The 27,201-nt window shown below is 46.2% G+C and overlaps 1 protein-coding gene across 3 annotated transcripts; it reads left to right on the forward strand.

Moving 5' to 3' along the window:
- The first annotated feature begins 63 nt into the window (after nucleotides 1-63).
- Nucleotides 64-26,901, forward strand: MANBAL (mannosidase beta like). 3 transcript variants are annotated; one of them, XM_082858240.1, is made up of 3 exons: nucleotides 64-101; nucleotides 10,118-10,326; nucleotides 25,945-26,901. In XM_082858240.1, the coding sequence occupies exons 2-3, from the start codon at nucleotides 10,177-10,179 to the stop codon at nucleotides 26,050-26,052; spliced, it is 258 nt and encodes an 85-aa protein (XP_082714366.1). In that variant the 5' UTR covers nucleotides 64-101; nucleotides 10,118-10,176; the 3' UTR covers nucleotides 26,053-26,901. The 3 variants fall into 3 exon arrangements, with proteins under 3 accessions (XP_082714366.1, XP_082714367.1, XP_082714365.1); XM_082858241.1 differs by having other exon boundaries at nucleotides 101-165; XM_082858239.1 differs by lacking the exon at nucleotides 64-101 and adding an exon at nucleotides 3,531-3,618.
- The last annotated feature ends 300 nt before the right edge of the window (nucleotides 26,902-27,201 follow it).

Here is a 27,201-nt window from a genome sequence, read left to right on the forward strand (position 1 = left end):
AGGGCGGTCGGAGCTGAGCCCGCTGGTTGCTCAGGAGCGTCACTTCCGGGACCGAGGTCGCAAGGAACCACTTCCGGGGGCGCGGTGCGGCGGCGCTGGAGGTGAGTGCGGTGACGCCGTGGCCGGTCCCGGGCTTCGGGGCGGGGTAGAGTAGCAGATGCTGAGGTACGGAGAGGGGCTTAAGCTCGGGCGCCGCGGGCGGCGCTGTTCTGCCGGCCCGGGGGCCACTCCGTGCGCGGCGAAAATAACTTCCTGGGTCGCTCTTTCGGAAGTTACTTGGGAGGGGAGTTTGAGTCCCAGGGGGGCGGAGAGCCTGTCTTGCTGTCCCTCAGTGCTTTAGTTCTGAGCAGGGTCAGAACCCGGTGCTCCTCACAGTTGTGACTTGGCCTTTCTTCCCACTGACGGAGCTTTAGGAGGAGCCAGAGTCTTGGAGTCAGTCTGGCTGGGGTTTGACCCCTGAGTGTCCCCCGATTGCTATGTAACCGTGGGCGAGCTCTGGTTGCCTCTCTGGTGCTCAGTTTCCTCCTCTGTAAAATGGGCGCATAGGGTTAATCTGAGGATTAAATGAGTTGGTGAATGCAAGGCGCTTAGTAAATGCACAGTGCGTGTTCGCTGATTTATTTCTTTTTAAGGGAAGTGGGAAATGAGTATGTGAAACCTCACTTTTTAAGTGGTGGCAACAAATTCGGATTTAATAATTACATTTTGTAGGACATCTGCCCACCAGCTTCAGCCTACTGGCTGCCAGTTTTGACTGCTCTAGGAGATGGCTTATCTTTTCATAGGACAAAATTCTAACCCAGTTTTGAGCAGTTTTGGGGAATTTGTTGTAATGGGGCGGGTCTGGGTATACAGCCCATGGCTGTAAGGCAGTAATTCCTGACACTGATTTTCTGTACCCCAGTCTGTTTCCTTTGAGTTCTCAGGACAGAATTTTGTGTGTGTGTGTGATACGCGGGCCTCTCACTATTGTGGCCTCTCCTGTTGCGGAGCACAGGCTCCGGACGCACAGGCTCAGCGGCCATGGCTCACGGGCCCAGCCGCTCCACGGCATGTGGGATCTTCCTGGATCGGGGCACGAACCCGTGTCCCCTGCATCGGCAGGCGGACTCTCAACCACTGCGCCACCAGGGAAGCCCCAGGACAGAATTTTTGAATCACTTCATTAGAAGCCAATGATCCCCTACCAGCATCCTTGGAATCTGTTTCTTTAAATCTAAGAGAAGACTTAGTTTCTATTTGCTAAGTCTGGACAGCTATACATGTCTCAGGGGTTATTTATTTATTTTGAAATAGTGACTTTTTTTTCTAATAAACTTTTTATTTGAGAACTATTTTATTTATTTATTATTAATTAATTTATTTTTATTTTTGGGGGGGCTGTGTTGAGGCTACGTGTGGGCTTTCTCTAGTTGCGGCGAGTGGGGGCTACTCTTCTTTGTGGTGCGCGGGCATCTCATTGCGGTGGCTTCTCTTGTTGTGGAGCACGGGCTCTAGGCGCGCGGGCTTAGTTGCTCCGCGGCATGTGGGATCTTCCCGGACCAGGGCTCGAACCCATGTTCCCTGCGTTGGCAGGCGGATTCTTAACCTCTGTGCCACCAGGGAAGTCCCGAGAACAATTTTAGATTTACAAAATTATTGTGAAGATGCTGCAGTGAGTTCCCATATATCTCCCACACAGTTTTCCCTATTATTAACATTTTACATTAGTATAATACTTTTGTCACAATTAATGAACTGATATCAGTAAATTATTATTAACTAAAGTCCATGGGCTCTTCAGATTTGCTCAGTTTTCTCCTAATGTCCTTTGTCTGCTCCAGGATCCCACATTACATCTAGTCGTGTCTCCTTGGGCTTCTAGGACTGTGATAGTTCCTCAGACTTATCTCGTTTAGATAAACTTGACAGTTTTGAGTATTACTGGTCAGATATCTTGTAAAATGACCCTCAGCTGGGATTTGTCTGGTGTTTTTCTTATGATGAGATTGGAGTTATAGGTTTGGGGGAGGAAGACCACAGAGGTAAAGTGCCATTCTCATCATATCACATCAAGGGTATATACTTTCAATATAAGTTACCACAGTTGATGTTAACCCAGATCACTAGCTTGAGGTAGTCAAGTTCTTCCACTGTAAAGTTACTCCCCTTCCCCCACTTTTCCATATTGTACTCTTGGAAGGAAGTCATTATGCACAGCCCATGCTTAAGGAGTGTGGAATTATATGTCATACTTTAAGACAGATTATCTACATAAATTATTTGAAATTCTCCATGGGAAATTTGTGTATTTATTAAATCATTTATAGCAGTATAGTCTTGGATATTTCTTTTCATACTTTGGGTTATAATCCAGCACTACTTAATTTATTTTGTTGTCCAAATTGTTCTGGCTTTGGCGATTGGGAGCTCTTTGAAGTGGCTTCTATATCCCTTTGACATACCCCGATCAATGTGTTTTGGGTTTTTTTGAACACTTTCTTACTTTCTGTTACAGGTTTATCTTGTGTATTTCCTGCTTCAGTCCTAGAGTTAACCATTTCTCCCAGGAGCCCTGGTTCCTTTTATTGGAGAATGGTATCAGACACCAAGATCTGGGTGCTAGGTGTGCTCATTGCTACTGGTATGCCCTGTTTCTGGGCTCTCAGCAAAAGAGCAAGAGATGTATGTGTGTAGACTAATCTCCCTCTTCTTCTCCTCTCCCTCTCTACATATATATATATATATATATATATATATATATACACACACACACACACACATTTATATATATAAATATGTAGCCTTCTGTATCTATATTAATCTAAATATGAGTTTATACTGATGTCTGCAACACTCTTCCATTTCACATGGATCATTCTAGCCTCCTCTGTCTTAACTGTAACCTTCTACTCCAACTGTAACAAACCTAGCTCCCACCATCTACCATCCATTTACTTAATTGTTCAATTCCAGTGTACATGTATAGTTGTTTTAGAATTGGTAACCTGTATCCCATGTGGGAAACAACTTTATTAACTAGAGTACAGTGACATATACAGTTCCTTTTGCCTTTAGTCTTACAAACTCCATCCATTTCCAAGTTACTGAGGTCAGCACCTGATTCCCCCTACCCCTTCAGTGAAATCGCTTCATCCATTTCTAATACATTTAGATTCAGAATGTCACATTCTGCATTCCATCCTGGATACCTAAATGATTTTTTTTTAAATTCATGTACATTAAAGTTTACTCTTTGTGCTGTAAAGTTTGCTGGGTCTTAGTTGCAGCACACAGGCTGTTCGTTGTGGTGTACAGGCTTCTCTAGTTGTGGCGCGCAGGCTTAGTTGCCCTGCGGCATGTGGGATCTTAGTTCCCCGACCAGGGATCGAACCCGCGTCCCCTGCATTGGAAGGCAGATTCTTAACCACTGGACCCCAGGGAAGTCCAGTTCTATGGGTTTTGACAAATGCTTAATGTCTTGTATTCACCATTACAGTATCATACAGAATAGTTTCACCTTCAGGTCTTATTTTTAATTTCTCTCTTTCAGATTTCATCTCAGAAATCTTGTTGGCCCTCTCTTCAAAATATATCTACAACCTGAGAATTTACCGCCTCTACTGCTACCTGGTGCAAGTGTGTCTTTTTGACTATTATATAGTAGCCTCCTAACTGGTTTCCCTATTTCCACTCTTGCCCCTCTGCATTCTGTTCTCAACACAGCAGCCACAGGGACCATTTAAAAATGAGTCAGATCATGTCGTTTCTTTGCTAAGAACCTTCCAGTGGCTCCCCTTTGACCCAGCGTTCTACTGATCCTACACAGCTGCTCACTCTACTCTCTTCTCCTTGGTCATAAAGTTCATTCCTGCCTCAGGACCTTATCCTTTGCTGTTTCTTCACCTTGGGGTACCTAACAGGAATTGAATTGACTTGTTCTTTCACTTTTTTCTTGCCTCTGCTGAAATGACACCTTCTCAGAGAGGCCTTTCCCTGACTGCCTCATATAAAATAGCACCCCTTATCTCCCTATTTATATTTCTGATAATACTGCTGCCATTACATATCTATATGTGTGTGTTTGAGTGCCTCCGATTGGATGAAAACTCCATGGCAGGACCTAGAATGATGCTCAGTAAATATGTGTCCAGTGAATGAATGCTTCAGACCACTGGTATCTGGCATTCACAGATGAGCCTCAAGGGGTCTGATAACCTTATGAAATTATTTGCCATGTTTGAGAATAAATGGCTCTGTACTTTTTATGAAATTCTGGTGGGGGTATGAGTTTCCCCCCATGTGTAAAAACCTTTGCTCTTAAGCAGGTCTGGAGCATCACAGGGTTAGAGACCTAGCGGGCTGTTCAGCGTTGCCCTGACTCACTGGTAGAGCCTAAGCAAGCAGCGTGCCTCTCTGCTCCCCCTCCTCCTTGTTAAATGAGGCTGTTGGTTGGGGCATCTGCTCTTACTTTAAAGGTGGGAAACAACCATAGGTTTCATCAGTTACCAAATATCTGAGTCAGGCCCTGGAAGAAACTCAAGATGGACCCTGGGTCCCTGCTGTCCAGGAGCTTATAGTGGAGCAAGTAAAAACATTAGACTGTGTAGTATTTCTCAAACAATAAGAAATACATTTTGAATTTTGACCCAGAACATCCTTGCTTGGATGTAGATGGATATAACTAGTTAAAAAAAAAAAGCTTCAGGACACAATACTCACCCTTACTGATATGATATTTTCTATTGTCATTTACTTAATTAATTAAAGTACTGGTTAATAAAATTAAAGAGGAACAAATGTCAGCTGCAGCCCCCTTAATGGTTTCCATGGCTCACAAATTGGCCACAGCCTGCACTTTGAAAACCATTGACCACCAGCTAAGTTTCAGTCGTACCCACCAGCCAGTTTGAATCCTAACTTTGCCACTTCTCAGCCAAGTAATCCCAGGGTAGGCCATGTAACCTCTCCCAAGCCTCGGTTTCCTCATCCTCATTAGTAATACCCACCTCCCAGAGTGGTTGTGAAATGAATGAGATGCTGACTGTAAAGTGCCGTGCACATCTGGCAAATGATTTGCTTACCGCTACTGCTGTGACAGTGTCGGGGGTGGGGTGGGAGGAGCAAAGCCTGTCAAGGAGTCTGAGGGATAAGAGCCTCCTTGTTGGGAGCTGAAGGATGAGTAGGACTCTTGTGACTTCAGTATTCAGGAAAGGAAAACCCAGAAATCCTGGCAGGCAGACTGGGAAGTAAAGCATAGGGGTACAGAGAAAATTAGACAGGAGTTCTAAAGCAGACACAAGATGTATAGAGCATTTTATGTTTTCCAGAACTTTATTACAACCACCCTCTGGTTGTACCTGTGCTGTCCAATGTGGGAGTCTTCTAGCCACATGCAACTATTTATAAATAAAGTAAAATGAAAATGAAAAATTCAGTTCCTTAAGCCTCATTTAAGTGCTTAATAGCCACATGGGGCTGGTGGCTACCATATTGGAGAACATTTCCATCATTGCAGAAAGTTCTCTTGGGCAGCATTTCATTAGACCCTATAAAAGCCTTGTGAGAGGAGTAGATAGGCATGGATTTTTCTTTTAGATTGTATTCAGTTTTTTCAATGATATTCCCCCCACAATTAAAACTTATGAGCCCTTCACTTTAACAGCAACTATTTACATTTTCTTATGGCCTCTTCTGATCTTTAGCCAGTGAGATCATAGTTTATACATGGCTGCAAGTCAGTGTTTATGTAATTATTTTCTTTTTTCATTTAATATAATTTTGCAAAGATTTTCTGCTGACCTGATACACCACATATGTACTTGCCATTTTAGCCAGCAGGGAATATCCCGGGATGTATCATAATTGGGTTAACTGCTTCTTTAGTGTTGGACACTTTAGTTCCTTCCTGCTTTTCAGTATTATGAATAGCACTGCCATGAACTTGTTTTGTACCTGAAGCCTTTTTCTTCTTTTGAATTGTTTCCTTACTGTAGATTCTAGGAAGTGAGTTATTCAGTCAAAGGATATAATCACTTTTATGGCTCTTGTTATATTGCCTAATTGCCATTAAAAAAAAAAAGCCTAAATGCATTATAGCTTTGAATAGATATTATTGTTGTTGTTTGGCTCCTGAGAACGTCAAGTCTGTAGGAGGTCAAGAGATTGGCCCAAAGTGTAGCTAACTGCTGATAGAAGCAGGGTTTGTGCCCCGCCCCCACTCTTGGCCCCATGTTTTTATTGTACTACAAATATTCTTAACAATGTTGCTGTGAGTAACACTAATAAATCTAAGTATCGATAAGCCCACTCGGCTTGTTACAGCCTTAAATGTAAAGTTTAGGGCCAAGGGCATTTTAAAAAAGTATATATTTATGAGGTGCAACTGTGAAGAAATGAGAGAACATTTTTATACCTTGCTATTCACATGGTGTAAGGATATAGTGTCCTGTCTGGGCTGTACGTTTCCTCCAGTAAAGCTGTTCTTGCAACAGCCTTGGAATTCACTTCAGGGCCAGTTTCTGAGCCACCGCAAACAATCTGCCTAGGGTCTGAGCGTCATAACCTTGTATTTGACCAAAAATGGTATTCCTGGGCTTGAGGCTCCACCTGATTCACCACACTTGGATCCAGATGCTGTTGGGCTCCTTCCAGAAATCACATCCTTCCTGGGAGGATGAAGATCTGCCAGCTCTGAGGATTTTGGGGGGGGAAAAAAAGTGAGCCTCAGGCTTTGAAAGCCATTCACAAAGGAGACAGAAGTGGGAAACAGTGGCCACCTTGTCAGCTCGGGCACATCACCTTCCGAAGTGACTAGGTTGAAAGGTAGACAAATGCGCATTTGCACAAACCCCAGTCTGTTCACTTGGAAGGTTGTTTCTGTCATCCTTTAGTCACTCCTCCTTCATGTTGGGAAAATGTTGCAAAGCAGTGAAGCCGCAGTGCCAAAGTGAAGGAAGGTTTTAGGATAGTCTCTAACCCAGAGCCATCCATAGGAATATAATGCAGGCCGTGTGTGTAATTTAAAACTTTCTAGTAGCCACAATTAGAAAGTAAAAAGAAACAGGTACAATCTGTGTGTGTGCGTGGTAAAATATCCGTAACATAAAATTTACCATTTTAACCATTTTTAAGTGTACAGTGTGTGTAACCATCACCACTGTTTCCAGAACTTTTTCATTATTCCAGACTGAAACTCTGTACTCATTAAACAATGACTCCCTATTGCCCCTCTTCCAGCCCCTGTAACCTATATTCTAGTTTCTGTCTCTACGAATTTACCAATTCTAGGTACCTAATGAGTGGGATCATACAATACTCGTCCTTTTCTGTCAGGCTTATTTCATTTAGCATGTTTTCAAGGTTCATCCATATAGCATGTATCAGAATTTCATTCATTTTAGTAGCTGAATGTCCTTTGTCCTTTGTCTATACCACATTTTGTTTATCCATTCATCTGTTGATAGACTCTTGGTTGTTTCCATCTTCTGGCTATTGTGAATAGTGTAGCTGTGAACATTCGTGTACAAGTATCTGAGTCCATGCTTTCAGTTCTGTTGGGTATATACCTAGGGGTGGAATTGCTGGATCATATGGTAATTCTACGTTTAACTTTTTTAGAAATTGCCAAACTGTTTTCCAGTATGTCTTTTCACTCTCTTGATAGTGCCCTTTGATGCACAAAAGTTTTTAATTCTGACGAAGTCCAATTTATTTTTTCTTTTGTTGCCTGTGGTTTGGTGTCACATCTAAGAAGTCATTGCCAAATTCAATGTCGTGAAGACTCCTCCTATATTTTCTTCTATAAGTTTAATAGTTTTAGCTCTTTAGTTCTTTGATCCATTTTGAGTTAATTTTTGTATACGGTGTAAGCTAAGGGTTCAGTTCATTCTTTTGCGTGTGGATATCCAATTTTCCCAGCACTATTTCTTGACAAGACTATCCTTCCCCATTGGATGGTCTTGGCACCCTTGTTCAGAAATCAGTTGACTATATATGTGAGGATTTACTTCTGGGCTCTTCATTCCGTTCCATTGGCCTAGATCCTTATGCCAGTATCAGACTGTTTTGATTATTGTAGCTTTATAGTAAGTTTTGAAATCAGAAAATGAATCCTCCAGCTTAGTTCTTTTTCAGCATCAGATGAAATTAATAATTTATTTAACCCAGTATATTATTTCAACATGCAGTTAGTATAAAACACTGTTAATGAGATATTTTATTGATATGTTCTTTTTTTTAAAATTAATTTATTTATTTTTGGCTGCATTGGGTCTTTGTTGCCACGCACGGACTTTCTGTATTTGCGGCGAGCAGGGGCTACTCTTCATTGCACTGCACAGGCTTCTCATTGCGGTGGCTTCTCTTTTTGCGGAGCATGGGCTCTAGGCGTGTGGGCTTCAGTAGTTGTGGCATGCGGCTCTAGAGTGCAGGCTCAGTAGTTGTGGCGCACGGGCTTAGTTGCTCCATGGCATGTGGGATCTTCCCGGTCCAGGGCTCGAATCCGTTCCCCTGCATTGTCAGGCGGATTCTTAACCACTGTGCCACCAGGGAAGCCCTATTGATACATTCTTATGTTTATACTACCTTCTAAATTGAGTGTGGACCTAACTGAACAGCCATCTCAGTTTGGACTAGCTGTGTTTCAACTCTCCACAGCCACATGGGGCTCAGGGTCACCATATTGGACAGCTCAGATTTAGTGGAAAGTTGCCTTGTGGCACAGATCTCTGAAGACACAAAGGGCTTTGGAGTCAGGTGGGCCTGGTTCCCAAGTAAGTTTTCCCCTTTCTCATTGGGGTGGGCCAAAGGAAGCCACTCGTGGGTGCTGTGGTAGAGGGGGAGCAGTTCAGTCCTACCAGGGTAGGAGGAGGGCAGTAAGAAAGACATGCTGGGGAGCGGGGGCACGAGCTCAGCCTTGGAGGTAGAGTAGGGGCTTCGCCAAGCAGTCGTAATGGGAAAGGGCATTCTTGGTAGAGTGTGCCACTTGGGTAGAGGCCCAGGATTTGAAAGAGCTCAGTGCTCTTGGAGAATTACAGGCAGGTCTTTCAGCTCTACCAGGGTATTAGGAGTGGGAGACTCTGGTGAAGTGAGAGACTAGAGAGGTGGGTTGAGACCGGACCTGCTACCACTGCCCCTGTCGTCCATGTCCCGAGCATCTCTTATTTGGGTTACTGGTAGTAGCTCCCTCACTGGTCTCCCTATGTCCACTCTGCACCCCCCCACCCCGTTTAAAATGTAAATCAGGGAATTCCCTGGTGGTCCAGTGGTTAGGACTCTGCTTCCACTGCCAGGGGCCCGGGTTCAGTCCCTGGTCGGGGAACTAAGATCCCACAAGCCATGTGGTGTGGCCAAAAAAAAAAGTGTAAATCAGATTATGTCACTTTTTTGCCCAAAACCCTTCTGTGGCTTTACATTTTGCTCAATCAAATCAGAAGTGTTAGGGTCCTACAAGGTCAGTCGCCACTCCTTCTGATTTCACCTTCTTCTACTCTCCCTCCTGTACGCCCCTCTGACCATTTTGGACTCATATCCCTGCCCTGAGGCCTCTACACTTGCTTTTCTCTCTGCCTGGAATATGCTTCCCTGAGATTCTCCACTGGCTCAGTCTCATACTTCCTATCTCTGTCACTTCATTCCTGTCCCTTCTTCAGAGAGACCCTTCCTGTCACCCTATACAAAGTAAAATGATGCCCTTCTGAAGCTTTTTTCAAAACAGTTATCACTAGATGGCATGTCCTATCTGGATGTGTGCTTTGTCCGCCGCTGCCCCGAGAGAGCAGGGATCTGTCTGTTTTACTCTTCAGTGCTTGGTGTTCAATAAGTATTTGTTGAATGAATGACTGGATGTATAAATGAACAAATAAATAAAACCTGAAACAGAGCAGGCCTTCAGCAAATGTATGTTGATTTGAGATTTTTGTTGAAATGTTTGCATTTATTTATTTATCTCCTGTAACTTCATTTTTGGAAAAATTTCAAACATACAAAAAAGTTGAAAGAATGGTCCAATGACTCTCCATGTTAACATTTCATCGCAGTTGCTTTATATATTCTTGCATGTATGTGGGTGTGTTGGTGGAAGTGAAACCATTTAAACGTCAGTTGTAGAAACATGACATTAACTCTTTGCATTTAGAAGTTGGCTCTGGAGAGTGGTGAATCGGAGGGGACCTCAGGCAGCAGGCAGCTGGGGCCATGGCCTCCGACCTGGACTTCTCCCCTCCCGAGGTGCCTGAACCCACATTCCTGGAGAACCTGCTGCGATATGGACTCTTCCTGGGGGCCATCTTCCAGCTCATCTGTGTACTGGCCATCATTGTACCCATTCCCAAGTCCCACGAGGCGGTGAGTCCTTCCCTGTGAGCCTCCGCTCCTCAGACTGGGTTCTAGGTACTGAAAATAGATATCACAGCAATGAAGGCTAGCAGGGATTACGCGGGGCTTTATTGATTTAGAGTGTCCCTAAATTCCCACCTGGCGGCATTGGGCCATATGGTTCATACCTTACTTGTTCACATGTGCATTAAGCAGATTTTTATTTAGCACATACTTACTGTGTGTCAGACTCTGCTGAAAGATGTGGTGTGTGCCCTCAAGGAACTTCTAGTCTTTGGGAGAAGGGCAGATATGAAACAAATACACATGTTTCCCTGAGAAGTACAGAGTACTGTGAGGGTGTATAACAAGGGGGAAGGACCTAATCTTACACTGGGGCAGGGGCTGGGTTGTCCCCCCTCCCCCAAGGAGAGGGAACTGCATGTGTAAGGACCCGAGGAATGAAGGAATGGTCTAGGAACTGAATGCAGGTGACTGTGGCCAGAGCACAGAAAGGACACGATGAGAACAGCCAGAGGAGTGGCGGGTCCCCAGGGGTTTTAAGGAAGAGAGTGACACGATCAGATTGGCTTTCTTCTTGTTTTGACTCTTGTTCTATAGGTCTCTGTATTCTGTAGCTCTGTACCCTCCTTCCACCACCCCACTCCCAATTTTCTCATGACCTTGGTTTGCTGGAGAAAGCAGGTCATTGTCGTGTGCCACATCCACATCCAGGATTTGGCTGATTGCTTCTCTGTGGTGTCATTTGACGTGTTCCCTTGTTCCGCATATCTCCTGTCAACAAGAAATTCAGTTTAGAGGCTTGATTCGATTCAGATCAAGTTATTTAGTGAGAGCACCTCATAGCTAGTGCTGTGTACTTCTTATTCCATGTCATCAGTCAGCACTTGGTGTCTGGTTGTCACACAGAGATTCTAAGATATCTGGGTTCAGGTGATAATAGCTGATCCCTCTGTTATAAAATCTTCATTTTATAACTCTTTCACCTAAATGGTTTTAGCATCCACTGATCGTTGCTTAGATCCATTATTTCCTTTGGCCTTTATTAGCTGGAATTCTTCAATGAAGAAGACCTTTTCCTCATCCCTATATGGTTACTCTGAAATGCTGTTCATAGTAAAAGGCAGGATAAATGCTTGGTTCTTTCCCTTTATTAGTGTTCAGAATAGTGAGTTTGGGCTCTAGCAACCTCCAATCTTGACCAATAAAGCTTTGATTTTCAGAGGGAACCCCATCAAGTTGTATGAAATATTGTCTACCAAGGAAACCCATTAGAGACTCATTGCCTAGGGTTTTATTGGGGACAGGTCACATAAGCACCCTCTGCCTAGCACAAACCAAAATTCAAGACTTCCAGCAAGAAAGCAGGATTCAGCATAAACCCTATTGTTTCCACAAACAGGTTAGGCATAGTGAGCCATTCTTTTTTTTTAGATTTTTTTTTTTTTGATGTGGACCATTTTTAAAGTCTTTATTGAATTTGTTACAGTTTTGCTTCTGTTTTATGTTTTGGTTTTTTGGCCACAAGGCATGTGGGATCTTAGCTCCCTGACCAGGGATCGAACCCACACCCCCTGCATTGGAAGGGGAAGTCTTAACCACTGGACTGCCAGGGAAGTCCCATAGTGAACCATTCTTATCAGTTCTGGGAATTGTGGGAACCACCCAAAATCCAGTTTCCCAGATGCCAGCCAAAGACCACCTTTGCAAGCTGGCTTTTCTACGGATAGCCGTTTTCTTTTCTTTCTTTCTTTTTTTTTTTTAATGTAAACTCTATTCTGCACATCTACAGCATACTTATTATAGTTTTCAAATAATTATGTGTTTTTTTCTCTACTAACAATAAGACACAGAGTGAAATTTATGATTTCTTTGTGGTTCTTTTTGGGCCCCAAAATAGGTCCCATAATTCAGGGTACTATGTTTAGTAAAGTCTTTTCTTCACATAAGTATACTCCCACCATCACATACATCAATTTGCCTCAATTTGTTTTTAATTTTTAGAGGTTTTTCTTTTTGATTTAATTTAAAAATTATATAAAACTTTTATATACAACATTTCCCAAAGTTAAAACTACATAACAGGATAGAGTCACAGAAGTTTCCTTTAATCTCGATATCTTCCACCCTTTTCCCTTTCTCCCTTGATAGGCAACCATTTTTATTTTGATTTCTCCCTCCTTTGTTTCTTTTTGAAGAAGTATGCAAATGGATATGTGTGCCTGATATTTATTTATTCATTTATTTTCTCCCTTTGATGCACAAAAGATAGCATCCTACTAAACACAGTTTTACATGTTTCTTTTTTTACTTAACGATATACAGTATATTCTAAAGATACCTATCTTGGAGATGACTGTGGCCCAGAGATCCTGCTGGTGTAACTGGGAGGAACCCTGGCAAAGGGGCAAGCTTGGGGTGGGGATGGGGAAGGAGCATGCTGGGTTCAGTTTTAAACAGGTGCCTTTAAGATGTCCAGGTGATTCTGTCAAGTAGGTAGTTGCATCTGCCGGTCTGTATCAGGAGGAGGGTCTGTGCTGAGTGTTGATCAACATTTGAGAGTCAATAAGCTGTAATTAAAGCCATGAGAGAGGATGAGGTCTCTTAAAAGGGAATGTGGAATAAGATGGGGAGAGCCTTGAGGAGCTCCAGCATTCAGGGAACCAGCAGGGAGGAACAGCCAGCAAAGGTGGGGAACACCTTGGTGAACATAGATAGGCACGTGGGCTCTGGATTGTTCTGTTCATCTGCATTTCTTATTTTGGGGTTTTGAGAAGGAGGTCGTGATTGGAGTTTTTCTGCCCACAATTGTATCACACTCTAAAGACGTAATCCTTGTGCCCTGTGGCTCTGTCCTCACAGATGCAGCGTGCTGCTGGGCATTATAAATAACAAACATTTTTATCGTCATTGGCCACTGATGAAGCCTGCCAAGAGTCCCGAGGGAGGGAGGTGGTGAATGTTCTTGTTTTACAGGCAGAGATGTAGTCAGAGGTGTGTGGCCTTACGGAGAGCCACAGCTCACCTCCTGTTGTATTCTTAACCCTCTGAGGCTAGCCATAGAGGCCCAGGTCCATTTATCAAACTTTCAGAAAAAGAGGTGCCCTTTACTGATCTCTGAGGATTTTAGTGACATCTTAGGTCAAGGTCTTTCAAGGCAGGGGGTTGACAGAGGGCTCCACAGTATGCTTCCCCCCTTCCCCCCCCAGCCAACCCTGCCGTTTAGACATTTAGAGGTTAATTTTGGACAACAACCTCATCTTTTATAATTTTTTTATTATTACTTTTTTATTGAAGTATAGTTGATGTACAATATTATATAAGTTACAAGGGTACAACATAGTGATTCACAGTGTTTAGAGGTTATACTCCATTTATAGTTATTATAAAATATTGGCTATATTCCCTGTGTTGTACAATATATCCTTGTAGCTAATTTATTTTATACATAATAGTTTGTACTTCTTAATCCGCTACCCCTAACTTGCCCCTCCCTTCTTCCCTCTTCCTACTGGTAACTGCTAGTTTGTTCTCTATATCTGTGGGTCTGCTTCTTTTCTGTTATATTCACTAATTTGTTTTATTTTTTAGATTCCATATATAAGTGATATCATATAGTATTTGTCTTTCTCTGTCTGATGTATTTCATTTAGCAAAATACCCTCCAGGTCTGTGCATGGCAAAATTTCATTCTTTCTCATGGCTGAGTAGTATTCCATCATATATATTTTATATACCACATCGTTATCCATTCATCTATTGATGGACAGTTAGGTTGCTTCCATATGGAAGCATCTATTGATGGACAGTTAGGTTGCTTCCATATGTTGGCAATTGTAAATAATACTGCTTTGAATACTGGGGTGTATGTATCTTTTCAAATTAATGTTTTTTTTGTTGGTTTTTTTTTGGATATATACCCAGGAGTGGCATTGCTGGGTTGTACGGTAGTACTGTTTTCATTTTCTTGAAAAAACCTCCATACTGTTTTCCACAGTGGCCAATTTACATTTCCATAGAGTGTACAAGTGTTCCCATTTTTCCATATCCTTGCCAACATTTGTCATTTGTGTCCTTTTTTTTTTCTTCTTTGTGTGTGTGTTCTTTTTGATGATAGCCATTCTGACAGGTGTGAGGTGATATCTCATTGCAGTTTTTTTTTTTTTTTGCGGTACGCGGGCCTCTCACTGTTTTTGGCCTCTCCCGTTGCGGAGCACAGGCTCTGGACACGCAGGCTCAGCGGCCATGGCTCACGGGCCCAGCCGCTCCGCGGCATGTGTGATCTTCCCGGACCAGGGCACAAACCCGTATCCCCTGCATCGGCAGGCGGACTCTCAACCACTGCACCACCAGGGAAGCCCCTCATTGCGGTTTTGATTTGCATTTCTGTGATTAGTGATGTTGAACATCTTTTAATGTGTCTGTTAGCCATCTGCATGTCCTCTTTGGAAAAACGTGCCCATTTTTTAATCGGGTTCTTTATTTTGTTGATGTTGAGTTGTATGAGCTGTTTATATATTTTGGATATTAACCCCTTATTGGTTATATCATTTGCAAATATTTTCTCCCATTCAGTAGGTTGTCTTTTCATTTTGTTGATGGTTTCCTTTGCTGTGCAAAAGCTTTTAAGTTTAATTAGGTCTCATTTGTTTATTTTTGCTTTTATTTCCTTTGCTTTAGGAGACAGATGTAAAAAAATATTGCTATAATTTATGTCAAAGAATGTTCTGTCTGTGTTTTCCTCTAGAAGTTTTACGGTTTCCAATGTTACATTTAGGTCTTTCAGCCATTTTTAGTTTATTTTTGTATATGGAGTTAGAGAATGCTCTAATTTCATTCTTTTACATGTAGCTGCCCAGTTTTCCCAGCAGCATTTATTGAAGAAATTGTCTTGTCTCCTGTATATATTCTTGCCTCCTTTGTCGTAAATTAATTGACCATAAGAGTGTGGGTATATTTCTAGGCTGTCTGTTCTGTTCCATTGATCTATGTGGCTCTTTTTGTGCCATTACCATACTGTGTTTTGTTGGGGGTTTTTTTGTGGTATGTGGGCCTCTCACTGTTGTGGCCTCTCCCATTGTGGAGCACAGGCTCTGGACGCGCAGGCTCAGCGGCCATGGCTCACAGGCCCAGCCGCTCCGCGGCATGTGGGATCTTCCCGGACCGGGGCATGAACCCGTGTCCCCTGCATTGGCAGGCAGACTCTCAACCACTGCGCCACCAGGGAAGCCCCCATACTGTTTTGATTACTGCAATTTTGTAGTATAGTCTGAAGTCAGGGAGTGTGATTCCTCCAGCTCTGTTCTTTTTTCTCAAGATTGTTTTGGCTTTTTGGGGTCTTTTGTGTTGCCATGCAAGTTTTAAAATTATTTGTTCTAGTTCTGTGAAAAATGCCCTTGGTAGTTTGATTTCATTGATTCTGTAGATTGCCTTGGGTAATATGATCATTTTAACAACATTAATTCTTCCAATCCAAGAGCATGGGATATCTTTCCATCAGTTTCAGTCATCTTCCATCTCTTTTATCAGTGTCTTATAGTTTTCCAAGTACAGGTCTTTTACCTCCTTAGGTAGGTTTATTCTTAGATACTTTATTCTTTTTGATGTGATGGGAAATGGGATAACAATCCTTAATTTCTCTTTCTGATAGTTCATTGTTAGTGTATAGAAATACAACAGATTTCTGTGTATTAATTTTGTATCTGCAACTTTATCAGATTCATTGATGAGCTCTAGCAGTTTTCTGGTGGTGTCTTTAGGATTTTTCTATCTGTAGTATCATGTCATCTGCAAACAGTGACAGTTTTACTTCTTCTTTTCCAATGTGGATTCCTTTGATTTCTTTTTCTAGTCTGATTGCTGTAGCTAGGACTTCCAATACTGTGTTGGATAAAAGTGGCGAGAGTGGGCATCCTTGTCTTGTTCCTGATCTTAGAGGAAATGCTTTCAGCTTTTCACCGTTGAGTATGACATTAGCTGTGGGTTTGTCATATATGGCCTTTATGAGGTTGAGTTATGTTCCCTCTGTGCCCACTTTCTGGAGAGTTTTTTGTCATATATGGATGTTGAATTTTGTCAAAAGCTTTCTCTGCATCTATTGAGATGATCATATGGTTTTTCTCCTTCAATTTGTTAATATGGGTTATCACATTGATTGATTTGCAGATATTGAAAAATCCTTGCATCCCTGGGATAAATCCCACTTGATTGTGGTGTGTGATGCTTTTAATGTATTGTTGGATTCGGTTTGCTAATATTTTGTTGAGGATTTTTGCATCTATATTCATCAGTGATATAGGCCTGTAATTTTCTTTATTTGTGATATCTTTGTCTGGTTTTGGTATCAACAACCTCATCTTTTAAAATATAAGTGTGGTACAGACTATCTCATTTTCATTTATCTTGAAGTTTAGAGGAGTAAGGCTCACACAAGTGAATTGTCTTTGTAACTGAAGGTTACTGTATTACATTTTTTTGTTTTTGTTTCTGTTTTTGTTTGTTAGTTTTTCAATGGATCAGTAACAAAAAATATAGTACCATTAATTTAACTTCTTATTGATGCACCATGCCAGCAAATGGTCCTCAATTATTCAGAGATTCTACTGCCAGCTTTCCTCTGCATGCCCCCTTTTCTTACTCCCCGAACTATTAAATAAATGGAAAGGAAAAACAGTATTCTGTGTGTATAAACAGTCTTACAAAGAGAGAGTGAGTGCTAAGACTGTGCTTAGAGGTTGTGCTTAGTAGCAAGCTGGGATTTGGAATTTGGATGGGGAGGGAAAAAGAAAGGGATTTTAACTTGGGGCTGGGGAGCTCTTCTGGCAGAGGGGGACAGTTGTGGGGACTCTAGGCAGCCTTAGGGCAGGAGGGAGGTCCCTGAAAGTGGAAGGTGGCAAGGAGGTGGGAGGAGGTGGACCCAGAGAACAATCTTGCTCTCTGTCACTTCACTTAGGGCAAAATCACCCCTCTTGCTTAGCCTATAGAAGCAAGGTTTATTAGTGGCTTTTTGGGTCAGAAGATAATATTTTTGGCTCCAGATGATGGGAAAGGCTTTGAAAAGCAAAAGAATGTCTTTCCTGTTGTTCTAGTGAGCTGATTTTTTGCAACTAGTTTATGACTTCAGTATTTCAATACTTAGCAGATTATTTGAAAGCTCTTTTGGGGGTAATCAGGGAGGAAAAAAAGGAACACATAGAAATGCTTCCCACCCCACCGCCTTTCTTTTCCATAGTAGGAGCAAGAACTAATTCATAAAATTAAAACCAAAGTCCCTAGAATCCTAAGCCAAATGAGAACGTTTTCTCATTGACGCCTCATTAAACTAAAACCCGAGAAGAACATTTGTTTGAGCCTGATTGAGGCCTGGGTCACACTTAATCCAAGCATTTTCCTGTAGGCTAGGTTCTAAAATATAAGAAGGTAGATCCTTGTACTGTTTCTGTCTATTCCAGGATGCAGCTGTGTTTCATCTCTCATGCCCAGTCTGATTGTTTGTATGGTGGCCATGGTGGAAAGGATTCTGGGGCTGCTTCTAGGCTCCAGAGTAAAGAAATTATTCATTGATGTCTGCCTTGAGCAAGGGACTGGGGAGTGGTAGCGTGAATTGCCTGTCCTTGGGCTGGTGCATGTTTCTCTATCTGGCTGCACCCACCTGGGGAATTTTCAAAGGCCTGGGCTGTACCTATAGAGATTCTGATTCAGTTGTTCTCTGAAGCCTTGGATCAGTGTTTTCTTAAAGTGCCCAGGTGATTCTGTTACGTAGCCACTGTTCTGGTCCTTAGACCGTTTCCTTGAAGCACAAACCAATTTGGGGAGGACAGGAGGTGTTCAGTTCTACGTGTGTTAAGTTTGTAATAATAGCATGACATCCAAATGGGAAAGAAAGAGCCAGTGAGAATTTAGGGAGGGAGACCTGGGAATTATTTTAACCAACATAGTATTATTTCTTGAAACCCTAAGAATGAGTTGCTAAGCTTTTCAAGGGAAATGAAGATTCAGGGAAGGCCTGAACTTGGGGCATGCCCAACCTTGAGGTAGTTTCTGTGCAATGTAGAGGTACTGAAAAGATGTGGGTGCTCTCCCAGAGCAGGGATGCAACTGGGCCTCTGGAAGGAGTGGGCCCCATCACTCACTGTCTGCATCCCCTCTGCCTCCCCTTCTGTTCATCTCCTGTCTCTCACTTCTCTTGCCCTGCTTCCTCTGCTCACTGTCCCTGGGGTAAGATGAAACATGGCCACTAACAGCTCCCAAAGTTTCCATCTTTCAGCTGCAGCATCTGGAGGCTGCCTTTCTGCTTTGTCCCAGTTCCAAATTCCTTAGAGAAGGAACTGTAGCTGACCCAGCTTGGGACTGCTCTGGCCAGTGTGAGGGAGGGGAGCATCCTGTGGTGTGACCTCTAGGGGTGGAGGGGAAGGTCATTTCCCAAAGGAACAGGAGTGCTGTGCAGACAAAGCTGGGGGTCTCCATTCCTTTAGCTCTCTTGGAGGTGGGCAGACTAGTGGGCAGAGGGCTAGGAGACTGTGGTCTCCCTGAAAACCCCCGAGTGGTTCAAGGAGGGCACAGAGATTGGGCAGCAACGGCTGAGTGATGGAGGAAAGGCTGCTCAATGTGACAGTGATGCTGTATTCAGGCTGCTCTTCTTCAAAGTTTGGTTTCAGGAGAACTAAATTCTTACTAGGGAGTTCCCAGATCCCTAGGGCATCTCTAGGGCATCCCTAGATAAAGACTGCAGAAGTCTGTGAGCTCCCTGCAGTTGTGTGCAAAAATGTGATGTTTTCATGCTTAGGCATATTTTCTGGGAGGATAGTCTATTGCTTTTCTCAAAGTGGAGAGCAGCAATTTTAATGAGGTGGGAGCCAAATTCCAGGAGTGAAAGAGTAGGTAGTGAGAAAGTAAAGGTCGGGAGCCCTTCTACCCCTTCCCCACAGCCTGCCTGAGCTTCCTCCCAAGCCTCTTTTGTATCTTTTTCTGCCCAGAATGTTGATCCAGTCAACGCTAAGCAAGCGGGTGTTGACTTTTAGTGCAGTGACTCACGTAGCAGGTAGTATTAGTTCATCGGGCAATTAGTTGTTCCTAGTAGTTTAAATGCTGACTATTCTCATGTCTTCATATGTTTATGTCACATCTGCCCAGCCAGATGCCAGCCCCTGGGCAGGAAGCTTCACTTCCACCCTGCCGTCTTTGCGTGATTGCCTCAGTCTCTTCTGTTGAAAGCTCAGAAACTGGGTTCCATCAGTTTCCTTAGAAAGAGACTGTTTTGGCTCTTAGAACTGGGAATTTCAAGGCACACCTGGGTTCAGAAGGTCGCAAGTTCTTCAGAGCTCGGTCTCTCCATCTCCTGGCTCTCTAGGAGTGTCGGGTTCATTCTGAGGCCCTTGCCACGTGTCAGGAGGATACAGCAGCCCCAGTCTGTGTCCATATCGCTCATGATTTACAAGCAAGAGAAGCCATTTCTCTGCCTATGCTCACTTTCCAGATCTCATGGAAAGCCTCTGCTTGGCTCTGGCTTGGCCACATGTCTGTACTTTGCCCCATAGGTGGGAAGGGGCATTGGGTCCATTTCTGGCCAGACCACATTAAACTGGCCACTCCTGTGGTCACAGTGACTCAGAGTCCCCCAGAACCACATGGGACAGGGCATGGCCCCGATGGAGAGTGGGTGCTGGGCAGACAAAGACAGCTGATGCCCAGCACTGTGGCCCGGCAGAGGAGAGTTCACCAGAATTGATGGGAGGAGTGGTGGCTTTCTATGTGATGCCCACATAGACTTCACTGTCAACCAGAAAGCCCTGCAGTGTTTGGAGCCCTGAAAGGGATGGAGCCTTCCCGGGGGCAGCGGGGCAGTGACCTAGATGTTCAGGGGGTCTTGATTTTAAACTAGACCCCCGATTGCCAGCGAAGGCTGCCGTAGTAAATAATTAACTTGGGCAGGTGTACACCCATTCTCAATACCTCAGGAGACAGTCTCGCAGAACCAACTTTTCAGTTCTGCCCTGTTTTTTTTTTTTAAGCTCGGGAGGCGCTTGCAGTTGCATTGGGCGGCAGGGTGTTTTTTGCTTAACAAGCAGTTCTTGAGAGACTGCTGTGCGGTGGGCAGGGCAAAGGTCTAAACATGGTCTCGAGATGTGTACCGGCTCATGGGAGAGACGGCGGAATACACATGGAGCCGCAGACCAGCCGGTGGGCAGGGCCTGCGGTAGTGCTGAATCGTGTCTGGAATGAGCTCCCTGGGCTGTTCTCTCTAATCACAGTTCTCCTCGCCTGCCAAGCACATCCTGGACTCTGTCTCCGTTCGCCTTGTGGAACCCACATGGACGGCCTCCCCCGCTTGGTTTCAGCTAGTCCTGTCCTCCTCTCAAGGCCAGTGCTAGTCCCAGCCCCACAAGGTCTCCCAGCCCCCACCCTGCCCAGGGCCTCGGGCAAGAGTGTGCAGCAGGAGGAGCCAGAGCTTCAGCACTGGGCGCCTTCCCCTCCCTGAGCCCGTGTCCCAAGCTGGAATAGGAGGGCATTCATGCCCAGCCCACGCCATTCTTGAGGATCAAGTGAGGCAAGGTGCGTGAGGCTACCTGAGCATAGCACAGTCGTCTTCTTTCCCTGGACCATTTTAGAGGAAAGAAGAGTTTCAGTCTGTGTAGAATGACATTTTGTCCTGATTTATTAGACTAAATACACACTGAGCTGTATAGTGGAAATCATAAAATTCTGTGCGCTTTCCCTGCTGGAGGAGATTTGGTGCATTGTGGCACATATTCGATTCTTTGATTCTGATGAATAGCAGCAATTTTCTGGCCTTGTAAGTGGCTGTGGAGCTGCTTCATTATTGATGAGGCCTGTGTCACAGAGAGCACCTCCGCAGACCCAGGAACCACCTGGTGGGCTGGGGAGTGGGGGGTGGTTTCTTTTACTCCCCAAAGTGAGATTGCTGAGGGAACTGAAAATTTGCTTCAGAGGAAGCGCGACTGAAAGGTGGGGCCGTAGTGTTCAGGGTCTGCCGTCTGCCTGGCTTGTACCAGCAGCGTGCATTTGAAGAGAAATTAAGTCAGCCATTTATTGAGTCATTCTTACCAGCTAAGAATTAGGAGCTACACCTCTGTGTGGCTAGGACCTCAGCATCCGAATCACGTGTGTAACCGCTGCCTTTGCTTCCCTGTCCCTTGGGGGGAAGGCGGATGTGCCCCACTGGGTTAGTTGGGATGTCTTGGTGAACCTCAGTTTCCTTGCCTGTAAAATGGGGCTCATGGAGATGGGCTTATCAGGGTGATGGGAGGCTGAGCAGCTGATGTTTGTGAAGCACCCACGTGGTGCAGATCATGTAGTGTGCGTCCTTTTCTTCATTACCCTGCACTGCCCGGCACAGAGGCTGCATGCACTGGGCACAGATAGATTGGTGACAGGTGCTGAGCACCTGTGCAGAGCATGAACGAGAACAGAGCATTTGGGAGATACTGGCTGGCCAGTAGCCCAGAAGTGACAGGGTGGGCTGCATGAGAGGGCATGCCCGGGGACGGGGACAGGGCCAAGGCTGCAGTAGAATGGCTCTCGAGACCACTCGGGGGTTCTTGGAATCTGATTTATACAAATAGGGACACCTGGAGGCTCTTGGAATCTGTCTTATACCAAGAGGGAACCAGCAACACGTTTAAAGGAGAAAACAGACTGGTCAGGACGGTCGTCTTAGAACAATAGGCTCTGAAAGCAGTGTGGTGGGTGGTGAGGAAAACCTTGGGAGGGGGAGGCAGGAGACTGGGGGCTCTGAACCAGCTCAGTAGTGTGTGTCCAGAGGGGGACCGGGCAGAGTTGAGAGCTGCATGGAAAGCAGAGTGGACCGGCCGTGGGGACAGATCGGATGTGGAGGCACACAGGGAATGGCGAGAACTCAGAGATGGCTCGGCGGTGTCTAGCTTGGGTAACTGGGTGGGTGACGATGCCAGAAACTGAGCTGGGGGAGAGAGGAGGAGGTCTGGGTTGAGGAGGAGACAGATAATGTGCTCAGATGATTCAGTGACTGTACTCTGTCCACGCGCCCACAGAGAGCTGCTCTCAACTGTAGGAGCAAAGCCTGACTCGAGGAGTGCTAACCCACTTCCCTGACTCCTGCCACAAGCAAGGGGTTCTGAATGACCCATTGGCAGGATCCGGAACAAACTGTTATTGTCATTCCACAGTCACCTGTGCTTCTAGGCGCTGCTAACTAGAGAGAAAGTAGATGTCACAGTTAACTCTAATTCTTGGTTGCCATCAGCGCCGAGGTCCCTAAGAAACCCAGGAGAGGCTATACCATACAGCCACTGAGAGCTTAGGTTCATCCTGGCCCTGCCGCTCGCCAGCTGAGACCTTAGGCAGGTCACATAACCTCTCTGAGTGTCTCTTCTTTCGTCTGTCAAATGGGGCTCGTTATGGCCCTTTGTGAGGCAAAAATAAGATATATCCAGGCCTCAGAACACGGGGCCTGGCATGTTGTAAATAATACTAGCAGCTGTTGTGGCTGTTATTATTAGTATTCTTATTGGTGGCTGTATCTAGCCATGCTTTAGGATATGAATATTGGGTTTGAAATCTGCTTGTGTCCTCTCTACTTATGGGAAAAGTGAGGCTTAGTCTAAAGTGTTACATCTTCATGATGATGAACAGCAGTGACGTTCCCATGCTTATGGAAGATCTTGTGTTTTCTTTCATTTCATTCGTTCATTCAGGAACAATTGAAGCTGTCCAAGGACTAGTAGGGGAGACCATCATGAGCACATGTAGCTTAGTGCTAAATGAGTGGCATTGTAAGGTTCCTGGGTGCCTGGGGCGTAGGGGTGGAGGAGGGGATGCATCTGCTGGAGGAAGAGGAGCAGAGGAGGAAGGCTACACAGTGAGTAGCAGCCCTTGGGCTGGGCCAAACCATGGGGAAAGGTTTACTGGGTGGCCAAGGAAAGGAGGGTGCTCCTCTTGTTTAGGGGTGAGCAGCAGAAGCCCTGGGGCCTGGCCCAGTGTGAGGGGTGGAGGAGAGCTCAGGGGAGGCTGGAGAGGTGGTCTCCTTAAGCTGCCATCCCAGAAGCAGGACATGAGACTGTGGGTGATGGAAGCCACTGGAAGGTGTAAGGTGGGGGGATCTGCATTTTAGAAAAATTCTTTTGGCAGTGCACAAGGCATGGCATAGAGAGAGCAGGGAGGCTGGTTGGCAGTGAGGGAACTGAAGTAGGGCCTTTGATGCTCAAGAGAGTGGCCAGGTCAAGGTGGAGGAGGTCTTATCAGCAGGACTTGGTGACTGATTGGACGGAGGGGAGGAGGGGGAGGGTGGGGTTGCCAGGACCCTGGTTGCTATGACCATGGGTGGGGAGGAGGGCCAGGCCAGATGGAGATGGGGCCATGCTCTGTCTGGGACAGTTGAGTTGTAGGTGCCTGGGAGGTGCCACTTCCAGTCATCTAACAGACAGCTGGGTCAGGAGAGAGGTCTGGGAGGTGACAGAAAGGATGAGGTGAATGAGAGAAGGTCTGTGGCGTAAGGGAAGTAAGGGAAGCACTGGGGACACAGCTGCGCGTCCTCATCTCTGGATTCTGAACTGGCCCCACTGAAACCAGAGGAGACGCCCAGCTTGAGCTCAGAGGGGTGCTCCATCCCTGGAGATCCTGGTGGGCCTCGGCAAGTTCCCTGTGCATAAACGCTTTGTCTAATCAGGCCCTGTTTGCCCAGGGCATGCAGGGACTGACTGGTTTCCACTGGCCGCACAGGTACTGCTCTGGGGATGGTTTCCAGCTCCCAAAGTCTGCAAAGGCATTGTGCCCTGTGGGGTTTGCCTTAAACAGTAGCCTTCCTGCTGGGCTCTGCAGCCATCAGCCTGTGCACTTGACACACTGGCTCTTCTGAGGTTTTGTTTTGTCTGTTTGTTTTTCTAATGGGCTAACTTTTTACTTTTCTTTCTTTCTTTTTTTTTTTTGCCAAGTTACAAAAACAGTATCAGCACAAGGGGACAGGCTGGGGAAGTCCAGAGCGCAATCAGAGACCTGGCCAGGGGAGGGGCCGGTCCCCTGGTTATCTTGGGAAGATCCCCCATGGGTGCCTGGGACTGGGCTGGGCCTTTACACCTGGTGTCTCAGCTGGTAGGCAGGCAAGGTGGAGAGCAGACAATGATGGCCGATAAGAGGGAGCTGACAGACCTTTGGACTGGGCCTTAGGTAGGGACCGCCCCGCCACAGCCATGGTCCTGCCTCTTCTGTCTGACGAGACTCGAGGCTGGGGCCAGGGGCTGACGGTGAGCAGGGAAGGACAGAGAGTAAGGCACGCTGGCAGCTCGGAGCTGGCCAATTAAACACGAAGAAATACTTTTCTAGAAACAGCGTGCTCCCTCCTCGTATTCTTAGTGTGCTATTTGTTTTCCCATTTTTAATAAAAGAACACAAGTACCGAAAACATTTCCTTACTATTAGTGCTGGGGACAGTGGGGGTGGGGGCCAGGGCACCTGAATAAAGGGGCAGCCACTGCTCAGCCCGTTTCTTCCATGAGGGGGTTCGGGGCCAGTGTCACTGGATGTTTAAAGTTTTTAAGGAAAGCAAGGACTCCAGATCGAATGGGAAATCTCCCAGTTGGCTCAAATTCTTAAAAATAAACACTGCAGGCCAAGTGAAGTCTGCCTGTGGGCCGGACGAGGCCTGTGGACTGTGGTTCGTGTTCTCTGGGCTCGATGGACTCTGTTAACATCCTGCCTGGCCGTGGCACAGTGTGATTTATCACCCAGGGAGGAGGGGACACCCGACGGGACTGAGGCCACTCCAGAGTCTCCTGTGACATGAGCCTGTGAGGCTGTGACAGGCCGAGTCCCTTCCCCAGAGTCCACTTTCTTTATCAGCTCAGTGAAGGCCAGGGCTGGCTCTGTGGTTTTGAACCTTTTTTCAGCAGCAGAACCTTTGTTTAAACCAAATCTTACAGGGAACAAATCACAATGTACATGACAGATAAAAACCAGGGCTGTCCCAGATGTAGGGAGGGTCTGGAGTTCTGCCCTGAGGCTGCCCTCTCCCCTTTCCCACAGGGCACCTCTGCCAGGCGCCGCAGAACTCTGTGTGGTGGCCGCCCGGCTGCGCTTTCCACCCTTCCCTGCCCCAGCATCTGTGCTTGAATGGGCGGAGGAGAGTAGCAGGGCCAGCAGGAGAGCAAGCCACAGTAGGTCTGCCCAGAGCCGGCTCCCCGCCCGCATTCTGCCCAGTCCCTGCCCACCATGGCCCGCCGGTCGCAGGGTGCATTTGCACTTACTGGGGGCTTTCCATGCATTTTTGCCTCCTCACATCAGCCCTCCAAGTTGCGCACCACTGTTTCCATATCACAGGTGGGTAAGCCAAGACTTAGAAAGGGGAAGGGCATTGCCCACAAGGTCACTTGACTGGAGCTGGGGGAGCCTCGATTCCCCCAGGACTGTGAGACTCCAAAGGCTGCCTCCTCCCCTCGGGCCTCCTCCCTTATCCTTCACCTGCTCCCCGGGGACAGTCCCAAAACATGTGGATCCTGGGGCCTGGCAGTGACGGTTTCCATCCCTTGTGTCTCTGCGGCACGCTTCCGTTTGCAAAGTCCCCTCAGACATGATCTCATTTTGCTGGTGTCAGGCTTGATTTGTCTAAGCAGGACTCTCCTTTCTGTTACCACACAGGAGGCAGAACCATCTGAGCCCCGAAGTGCGGAGGTGACGAGGAAGCCCAAGGCCACTGCTCCTTCTGCAAACAAGAGACCCAAGAAGGAGGCCAAGAAGAAGCGGTAGAAGAGGCGGCCTGTGGAGCCCGGTGGGCGGGCAAGGGCCTTGGGGGCAGCCCTCCCGGGGCTCAACGTTCTGTTCCCTCACTTTATCCCGGGCTCAGGGTCTGAGGTGGCTGGGACGCCCTCTGACCACAGAGATCTGGACAGTCACGATGGTTCCCAGGGCCCGGTGGGCAGACCACCACTTCCTCTTTCTTCTGCTTCCATGATGGTTTAGGGCCAAGGGGACTAAAACACCCTGTGAGCAGAGACCGTCTTGGAAGTCTCTTCAGAAATTGGGTCAGCTCACAGAGTTGCATTTTCCTACTGAATCCTCGTGTCCTGCCTTTAGTCACCCACGTTGTAGATTTACACTGCATTTTCGAGTCATTATCTGATGCTGACAAGCCCCGCCCATCTCCCATTATCTGTGCCCCGCAGATCAGATCTGCTAATCAGTCACCTTTGTCTCTGCTTGTGCAGATGGACCTGGGCCAGGCCTCCCGTTTGTTTAGGTCAAGGCGCCAAAGCCACTGCAGTGCTAGGGGTCCCACTAGTACAACAGCCAGGCCTGAAAGATGCCTGGAGTGAGAGCCAGTGGAAGACCCAGCCAGGGTGATGCCCCATCCTCCTCCGGCACATGGAAGGGATTTGGCTGAATGAGCGTGTTTTCTTGGGCCCAGACTTCCTGAGCATCTGAAATGGGGGAGGGCTTGTCAATCTCAGACCACCCTCTTTTCAGCCCATCATAGCACATTCAACGTGCACCTTTTGGCTTCTGTCTGTGCCCCCTCCCACACCCCCAGTTCTTTCAGGCCCTGACTGGTGAGGAAAAAGTCATTTGGGGAAGTAAACGTTAATAAACGGCCCCACACGCTGAGCTGCCTGTGTGTCGCCTGTGCTGATGGGGAGTGCTGGTCCCTCCCCTGTGGGGTGCGGGAAGGGCGCACCCCCAGAGAAGCGGGACAATGGGGCCGGGGATGGCCGGAGCGGGGTCCGTCTGGTCAGAGCAGCTCCGGGACGAATTTTAGGAAGGGTCCAGCCAACTGCTTCGTGTGGCCCTTAGTCACTGGAAATGTGGTGAACGTCCGTGCGTGTGTCAGAGTTTCCACCGGGGCCGGGCCCCTCTCAGTCCCTGGTTCCCGCTGCCTGAGGAAGACGCTGCTTGTCTTCA

The sequence above is a fragment of the Leucopleurus acutus genome (genome assembly GCF_964270905.1).
Source record: "Leucopleurus acutus genome assembly, chromosome: 16".
NCBI classification, from domain to species: Eukaryota; Metazoa; Chordata; class Mammalia; order Artiodactyla; family Delphinidae; genus Leucopleurus; species Leucopleurus acutus.